Consider the following 9,605-nt stretch of genomic DNA (forward strand, 5'->3'; position numbering starts at 1 on the left):
TCCTAAAGCAACACCCCCCCATACACAATTGTTCTATTGACCAAACAGGTAGCATACACCAGCTGATATGAGGCCCCCAACACATATACAGCGGAGGACTGCCAGGTCTGTCTTCAATCAGAGAAGATGCACCTAACCCTCAAGAAACTGGAGGCCCCATGGAGTTTAGAGGTTAGGTAGGGTGGGGGGGGTGGGAGGTGGGGACATCCTTATCTCCATGGATAAAATATGGAGTGTAAAAAATAAATGAATTAATAATAATAATAATAATAATAATAATAATGATAATGATGACAAGAAGGAGGAGGAGGAGGAGGAGGAGGAGAAGGAGAAGGAGAAGGAGAAGGAGGAGAAGGAGGAGGAGGAGGAGGAGGAGGAGGAGAAAAGATGTCTCTCCATCTAGTCACATGGTCATCTTTTATTAGCATTTACTTTTTCCTTCATTAATATACAGTGTATTCATACTATTTATTGTTTTTTATAGTCATTGTGGATGATACACAATTGTCAGTATCTGTAGGGATTAGTTCCAGCATCCCTGAGAATATTAAAATCTATAGGTGCTAATAGGAAGAAGGAGAAGGAGGAGAAGGAGGAGGAGGAGGAGAAAAGATGTCTCTCCATCTAGTCACATGGACATCTTTTATTAGGGGGTGGGAAGGAGGTATGGGAGTCAGAGGGTGGAACAGGGGTGGGGATAAAATCTGGAGTGTAAAAAATAAATGAATTAATAATAATAATAATAATAATAATGACAAGAAGGAGGAGGAGGAAGAGGAGGAGGAAGAGAAGAAGAAGAAGAAGAAGAAGAAGAAGAAGAAGAAGAAGAAGAAGAAGAAGAAGAAGAAGAAGAAGAAGAAGAAGAAGAAGAAGAAGAAGAAGAAGAAGAAGAAGAAGAAGAAGAAGAAGAAGAAGAAGAAGAAGAGGAAGTACTTCCTCATGCAAGGTAGTATATACTTATACTTGAGTATAAGCCATGTTCTCTTGTAGCCTTTAGGCCATCTCTAAACTATCTGTAAGGCTTAATGCCATGTGAGCACCACGAAAATAGTCACTAGACTATACTGTTTGGGAACTATCAACTGAAGGAGTCTTTATAGACTTAGGAAAGATACAGTTTTCCACTGCTAAATAGTTTCAATCCACTGTTGGTTGAATCGGCAGATGTACAGTTAACTCATGGATTCAGAAAGTCAATTGTGTTTTAAGCTATATTGCTGCGTTACTTCCTTCTAGTGAAAAGAAATGCTACTGATTCTTATATATTGATACTCTGCACAAAAATCTTAACTCATATCAGTTCTAACGTTTCAACAGCAAGAAACTTAATGCAGTTCTTCACCATCAAGGAGAACAGGAGGGAAAGGTTGTTGCTGATCTCAAATGAACTTGGTTAAAGTATTTGATGAGGCTTGAAATGGAAGATTAACAAAACTTCTAGGAAGACAGAAAAAGAAGAGAAGGTACTTAGCTAGGTAAAGGGCAGATGTGTGAACTTTAAAGTAGCTTTCTTTTGTAGAGAAACTTACAGCACATTGACTGTAAGACAGAATGTAGGCTTTGACTGATGACACACAAAAGAAAATTTTACTTCAGGGCATTTTAAGGACTAACAATTTCATATATGTACACATATATCCATATATACACACACACATATATATATACACATGCACATATATACATACATATATGTATATATGTATATGTATACACACACATATGTGTGTATTGATCAAAGCTACTGCAGCCCCTCCCATCCCCTGTCTCCCCAACACATTTTCCTCCCAATCTCATGTGCTCTTCCAGTGCTGCTGGCATGTGCATAGACGTAGGCCCAGGGAGCACAGGGAGCCTTGCACGCAGTTTATACTTTTGAGCTTTTATAATGAAGTAGAATGTTCTCTGCAAGTCTTAGCTATAGCCTGCAAATTTTGATTTACAATGTTTTTGTGTGATTGTTCTTAGGCTATTTGCCATAAATGGTATTTATGTCCCAAACAAATGGGTTGCTTAAGTCATGAATTTGCTATTTTATTGTATTGCATTATAATTGGAAAAATCTAGTAGATCTTTTCTAGTGTATGAAACCTTACTTTCTAATCTAACATGTTTTGGTTCTTTAATGCTTATTTTCCCCAGGATTTTCTACCATTTCTCCGACTGGTAGAATTTGAGGCTAACTCATTGGTATATATTAATAATGAGGGCTATACCATGTTGTCCATCATTCATATGTACACACATGATTGTCAGTTTTGATAGCTTGCATTTCTGAATTTTATCTTATTAACTATTAGGACTACCACCCCACTTTTCTCTCAGTTCATATTTGCTTTATATATCAATTCCATCCTTCCATACCTCAATCACTACCCATGTTATGTGTGTGTGCATGATGGAAGGGGTACCTAGAGATTCAACTAGGGCCTCACATATGCTAGGCAAGCAAGCGTTCATCCACAAGGTGCAGCTTCATCTCTTAGGTGTGAGTCTTAATAGGTATTCCTAGATCATTAACAGCTAGACCACAAATACAAATGAGACTCTGTGTCTTTAAGTGGTATATTTTAGCATGTTTACACTTATTATAATTACCTCATTTTTAAAGTTTGTTTCTGCTTTCTAATTTTTTTTATCATTTACAGTTTTATTTCCTTTTATCTTTCATTTTCTCTTTTAGTGTTTTCTGAGATAGGATCTTGGAATATATATATATATATATATATATATATGTATTCCATATATATATTCCAAATATATATTCCATATATATATATATATATATGTATGAATCTATATATCTGTATATCAGGCTGACCTTAAACTCATTATGTGCCTCAGTTTAGTATCATGCTTACAGGAATCCTGCCTCAGCTTCCTAAGTGCTGGAATTATAGGTAAGTTTTACCTTTTACTTTAATAAATCACTGTTAACTATGCCACAATGTTGGTAAAATCGGTTTCCCCCAAAGTTCTCTTATACCATTTCATTTTACCATAATAATTCTAAAGAAGATGGAAGTTTTCCCTAATTTTTGCAAGAATAACTTACCTCACTCCACATTTGTAGTTCTTGTTCTGGCTGCAATCTTTGAGGTGATATTGGCACACCTAAAAATAAAGTTTTGAATTTACATTAATGTGACTATATTATGTTTCTTCTTCAAATTATTTATTTCTAGGCAATTCCATTTTAGATTCTGGTTGTCATTTGTTTTGCTATAAATTACTACCAAGCTAATTCAACTAGATATGTCAGCATTTGCCCTTATATAAAAAGCCATGTTTATTAAGAACATCCCAATAACATAGTGGAGATAGTACTCTCAAACATGAATTACCTTTATCTTTACATAAAAACTTATCTGAATCGTCACAGCAGCTTTATTCAATTTGCCTGAAAGAGGAAACAATCCAATAATACATGTAAAGCTGTGATAAGCGCTTCAGATACATCATGTCCTTAATCCTCATGCCAAACTTCCCAGAGAGACATTATTGTTGTTTATTATTATTATTCCTAACTCATGAGAAGAAAACAGAAGAAAGCTAGTTTGCATAAGGCTACTTAAACAGGTAGCAAGAAACATGTATTTTTGTTTTGTTTTAGAGACAGGGTCACTTTGTCTCCCAAGCTGCCCACAAATCACAATCCTCCTGCCTCAGTTTCTTGAGCACTATAATTACAGGTGTGTACCTCTGTGCCTGGCTTCAATGAATATTGCCAAATATCTCTGACTGGCTATAAATTCTGATGAGTTCTACTTTCCTTAAGTCTTCTACTTTGTACTCAATATTGGCTCAACTTCTAGCAGGCTTTTCCTATTATTTAATTTAAGTTATAATTATAATCACAATTAACTATGTTTTCTGTGCTATTGACCTAATTCTGGGGTGTGTGTGTGTGTGTGTGCCGGTGTATGTGCGCACACATCACATGTGTGCATGTGTGTGTGCCCTAGGCCTCAAACCAAGGGCCATACACATATAAGACCTTTCACTAACAATGACAGCCCTTTCTGTGACAGTAAGTTTTACAAACAACTTAGAAGCATCATATAAAGAGTTGGTTAAGTTCAGAACCTGATGGGATCCCCCTGTTAAAGAGCCCCCCTTTTATGGAAAATTCCTTCACAACTCTTCAGTGATAAATTGCTCACCATACCACAACCCTTCATGTCAGGCCACAGTTGCCTGATGAGTCACATTCTGAGCTCTTTCTTTTTGTGGGGAAGGATTAATCTGTGGTGCCAAAGCTTCATGCCAAGTACTCGGAGATCTTACTGATTCTGAGATTCTGTTTGACAGGCATTTCTGTAACTTATTTATCTTCATTTTATTTTTTGAGTGTGTGTCTGCATGTGTACAGGTGCACTATGCACATGTCTTGTGCCTGAAGGGGCCATCAGAGCCAGTGGAATTGGAGTCACAGACAGTTGCAAGATCTCATGTGGGATCTTGGGAGCAGAACCCAGGTCCTCTGCATGAGCAGCCCATGCCTCTAACCACTAAGTTATCTCTCCAAACCTGGCACTTCTGTTTAAAGAACGCAGTGTTATGTTCCCAGCTCTTCTCCACCCCAGGACAAGATGAAGTTGCCAACTCAGCTGTCCAGCATTAGGGCCAGACTTCCTCACCAAGACCACTGGGACTATGACTCTCTCCAAACCCTACTCGTCCAGGAGCCACTTTGAAATTGCCACTGTGCTTAACAGTTCTAATCACTAATATCAAAATAAAAAAGGGGGTGCTTTTGTGGCCCTTCTGTAAAACACAGAAGCACAGCCTTGGGATATGATGAACCCCCAAATCAAAATGGTTTGCTATAGTTGATATATAAGTCCACTGTCATTGGACTGAACCCTAACACCAGGAACATGGCTTTTTTTTCCTCCCTTTTTCCGACTGTTTATTAGAATTGGCGCAATGGTCTCGTTAAGCCACTTGGTGTATTCTGGTGTCTGGTGGATACATTGTAAAGAAAGGAGATTTGCATAGTTCACAGTTTTGGAAACTGCAAGTCTAAGCTCCAACCTTTGGTGAGGGCCTTGGGGTGGATAGAGAACCAGCTAGAACAATTGTGTAATTGAGAGAGAAAGCTGAAGGGCAGGGAGGAGCCTATCTGGATCTTAAACAACCCACTCTCCAAGGACCCAGAGTTCCAAGGGAACACCTTTAATCCCTTCTGAGGGCAATGTCCCCAGTCTCCCACCAATGTCCCACTAACCTCGATTCTCAAGGTTTCATTATCTCTCAGAGTTAACACACTGAGAAACAAGATCTCAAAGTCCATGCTTTGGGAGGTGTGCTCAGCCCACGTCTCCTTGCATGCAGGCCCTACACAGCACTTGAAACCAGCCTTTGTACTACTATCCATATTTCCCCAAACACCACCACTGTTCTCTCCTAGATCAATAAAATGACAGCTTCTGCTCATCTCCATCGAGGTATTTCAACTTACACACTGTGTAAGAAACAGACCTGATTATTGTAAAGATGGCACCTGCGATCTCCCAAACCCTGAAGAGTTAGCATCTGAGAATCAGTTACTACTAATTGAACGTTTCCAATCAGTCAATGAATGAAAGATCTAAGCAGGAAAGACATGCTTTAAATCAGTCTTGGCCATGATCTCTTACCGCTGCAGGCATAATCAAGTGACTGGCAGACACCCAAAGTGTGTTCCTCTTTATGAGAAATTTCCCTCTTCAAACATGTTCTTTCTCTGAGTGAAGTGTTTCCACCCAGCAAGTCTGGCTTCCCTTTATCATCGCACTAGCTCTGCCCTCGTGTACGCTGCTTGTGTTTTGCTTTTTGGTGTTTTGTTTTGTCTTGATTTGTTAAAGATGATACTTTCTCTGACATTTGTTTTCTTCTGGTTTTATGACTTTTTTTTTTTAATTTTTAGATATATCTAGTTATACCTATGTACTCATCACTCTTGTGAGATCACCTCCAACTTTTGCTTGTATAATATAGGCCATGCATGTCCCTACCCTAATGTTTAGGCAGTTGGGGACTAATGCAGATTACCCTGGCTATTTATCTCCCCCTCCTCTGCCCCACCTCACTACATTCTTTTTTAAAAAATGAAATTTGTTTTTTTCATGTCTGAAAGGGAATGAAGACAGAAAAGTGCAGTCCGGGGACTTCCTGAGAGTGAAGGGAGCCTTTTGCTTGAATAATATCAAGGTTGCTTATGATGTGATAGACAGCTAGTGGATTTGCTCTTTTGGAAATAAAACTAAAGGCTCATCTATTTGTTAGGAACCTGCTGACCACCCAGTTCTCCAAGACAGTCATTTCCTATAGCTGCAGAAACCATCACAAGCCCCTTGCATGCAACATGCATAAAAAACATAGCTTTTTCCCCTAACAAAACAATATTTAAAGCTATAATTACCAGGGCTGGCTGCATGGCTAAGAGCACTGTGCACTCTTCCAAAGAGCCTGGGCTTACTTCTCAGAACTCACATGGTAGCTCACGACCAGCTGTAACTCTAGTCCCAGGGGATGCCACACCCTCTTCTGACCTCCCTTGACACCAGGCACACATGTAATGCACAGACACACATGCAGACAAAACACCCATATATCTTAAATAAATACATACAAATGAAGACTATGATTATCTGGCTACAGGAAGTTTATCTGCTATTGCCAGGCTTCTGATCTCTTTGCAGTATATTAAATAAACCCGAATTCTTTAAAAGAAAACAAAGAACCTTAATAATTATAATTATCTCTTTTCTTAAGAAGGTAAATGAAGTTATCATTCTAATATTTCTAATAAAATATTTAAAAGAGAAAAGGCTCATTTAGCTTGCATAAGTCATGGCTACCATGTAGCTGCCACGTTGCTATTTGGTTTTTCTTTATTTCAGAGGACAACTTGTAGGTCCTGGGGATCGAACTCAAGTTCTTTTTTCTTTTTTTTTTTTGAAACAGTTTCTCTGTGTAGTCCTGGCTGTCCTGAACTCACTTTGTAGACCAGGCTGGCCTGGAACTCACAGAGATCCATCTGCCTCTGCCTCCCTAGTGCTGGGTTAAAGGCGTACTCCAGCACATCCAGCCTTGAACTTTGGTCTTCATGCTTGGTAGTAGGCACCTTTATCAGATGAGCCATCATAATACTGTCCCTGCCACTGTACCATTTGAACAGGCTTTCAGATGAGGGAGCCTGTTCTTCAATGTCTCAGGAACAAAAATTAAAATAATAAAATGGAGGCAAAAAAGACGGGCTGGGAAAAGAACACTCTTCTCTGTCCAGCTCTAATCGAGGGCATATATATATATATACACACACACACATACCACACACACACACACACATACATATGGAAGTGTGTATATATATATGTATATGTATATATATACATATAGAAGTATATATATATGCTCCCACGGTGCTCTGCTGCTGTGATGTTTAAGTCCTCAACATTTCTGAAAAAATGAACAGCCTACTGACCTGGACAGCACCGAGAGAATTCACGTTTGTAACAAGGCAGTGTTTGGAATTTAAAGGACCCTCAGAAAGCAGGAATGAATGACAGACCCCCCTCTCCCAGGTAAACTGGTAACTAAACGTCCTTTAAAGAATCAAGCGACACATTTTGCTCTGCCACTCATCCAGGGTTTCAGACCTCCCTCCCTGGTCTTGCGTTTCCTATTTCCTGGGAGGCACATTCAGGAGGTCCCTGCTGTCATCAGATCTCACCTGCCTCGCAAGCTTTAAGTGCCCATCACTGGAAACCCGGATAAGCTCACTTCAGCTTTCTGTGATGAACTCTCTAATCCTAAAAACCTGTAAGCCTGGACCTCTCCTTCACTTTGTAACTCAACAGCCGTCCTCCCAGGAGGTGCAGGCAGCACAACTTTATCTTGCCTTGGTAAGAGGAGCAGTAGACTTTTGTTTCAACCACCAGTCCCCCCAATAACTGCAATGAAAGGGAAAGTGTTTTAATTTCTTCAAACCTGCCCTATGGAGTCTGCAGCGCTCCCTGCTGCTTCCCCAGCCTGCTGTGTCTGCAGTTCTGGGCCAGATCCTGGCTTCAGTGGAAAGTGGATTCTAGAAGCCCAGAGAAGAGGCAAGGAAGGTAGAGGAGAGAGAAACCGGTGCAGCAGCAGCCCGAGGGGCCCCGTGAGGTAGGAGGGTGGCATCTTACCTCTGCAAACGTCCGCACAGCAGGCGAGCAGCAGCAACAGTGACAGGAGAGGAGATGCAGTTGCAGCGGCCAATTGTCCTGCAGACAGCCCTGGGCGGCGACCCGCTGCTCGCGACATCTCCTTCCCTCCAAGCGGCTCTGGACTGGGGACCGGGTACCCTGTGTTGGGCGGGTGTTCTAGCTGTCCCCCAGCGCTCCCCGTGCGCCTCTTGCTGAGCTCAGACACCAAAGTGACCATTTCCGCGCGCCACCAACTTTTAAATCTGGCGCACACGTGGGCTGGACTGGCGTGGTCTCCACGCGTGACCTCGCCGCCCCTGGCTCCCTGTCGTCACCCAGACCTGCTGCCGCCCCCGCAGGACACGCGCTCCCTGGCCGGGTGTCTGACTCAGGGCACCACGCAGTTGGCTCTGAGCTGGAGAATGGAATTAAACCACGGCGGTCCACTCCCACCTGTGGAAGGACTTGGGTGGGAGCCGCAGGGGATGTCAGCCTCCAGAGCCTGAGATCAGGGTGCTTAAGTTGTCAGAGGTGGCCACACTCTACCCTGTGTCTCCTGGGATACCACAGTATTCCCAGCCAGCCCATTTGTGCATGTCTGCAGGCCTGTATCTCCTCCAGCCAGGAATCCTCCTGCTGTCCAAGCGCCCTTCTTTTCCTTCCCAGCTCCTGGTCAATGCACAATGCCCAGGGCATCAGAGTGATGCACGTGAAGATGATGCCCTCTGAACCCCCAAACACTTACAAAGTCCAAAACCATACCTGGAGACCCAGTCAAATGGTGGTGAGGAGAGGGGAGGGCTTGGGCTTGGGTGCAGTTGCAAAGGTTAGAAGGTGGGGGTTGTCTGCGGGGCACCCAAGGCTCAGGTGGCCATTCTGCCTGAAGGATGCTCTTCTCTCTAATTTCCTTTGGAACCTCACTTCCGCTATTCCCACGCTCCAGGAACCAGCCTCTTAACAGGACACTGAGAAATACAATTCTAATTTCCTTCTGCAGAAAAAAAAGGGCAACTGATCTTGTTTAAACCTCTTTTTGAAAGGCTAGAAGCTCGGAGGAAAGGGCAGGACGGAAGCACATTGCTGTTCCTTAAAGGGGCATTTGGGGGTCATGGAGCCGCGGACTTTCGCGTGCAGTTTCATTTAATATTCATGACATATTTGCAGTGTAAAAATTCTTAGGAAAGGAAGAAAAAAGAAAGAAAGAAAGAGAGAGAGGAAGAAAGAAAGAGAGACAGAGAGAAGCAAAGAAGGGGGGAGGCTGGAGAGATGGCTCAGCGGCTAAGAGCACTGGCTGCTCTTCCAAAGGTCCTGAGTTCAATTCCCAGCAACCACATGGCGGCTCACAACCATCTGTAATGAGATCGGATGTCATCCTCTGGTGTGTCTGAAGACAGAGACAGTGTACTCACATACATAAATTAAATAAATAAATCTTTA

At 41.9% G+C, this 9,605-nt stretch overlaps 1 protein-coding gene across 2 annotated transcripts in view; it reads right to left on the bottom strand.

The window, feature by feature from the left end:
• The window catches only part of Nmu (neuromedin U), a 29,427-nt gene extending 21,016 nt beyond the window's left edge, over window positions 1–8,411 (bottom strand). For both annotated transcript variants that reach the window (XM_031341638.1, XM_031341639.1), the window contains exons 1-2: window positions 8,169–8,411; window positions 3,056–3,114 (exon numbers count right to left, since the gene is read on the bottom strand). In XM_031341638.1, the coding sequence (XP_031197498.1) occupies window positions 3,056–3,114; window positions 8,169–8,406 (297 nt within the window). In that variant the 5' untranslated portion in view covers window positions 8,407–8,411. The remainder of the gene's footprint in view (window positions 1–3,055; window positions 3,115–8,168) is intronic.
• Between the last annotated feature and the right edge of the window lie 1,194 nt (window positions 8,412–9,605).

The sequence above is a fragment of the Mastomys coucha genome, unplaced genomic scaffold, assembly GCF_008632895.1.
Source record: "Mastomys coucha isolate ucsf_1 unplaced genomic scaffold, UCSF_Mcou_1 pScaffold22, whole genome shotgun sequence".
NCBI classification, from domain to species: domain Eukaryota; kingdom Metazoa; phylum Chordata; class Mammalia; order Rodentia; family Muridae; genus Mastomys; species Mastomys coucha.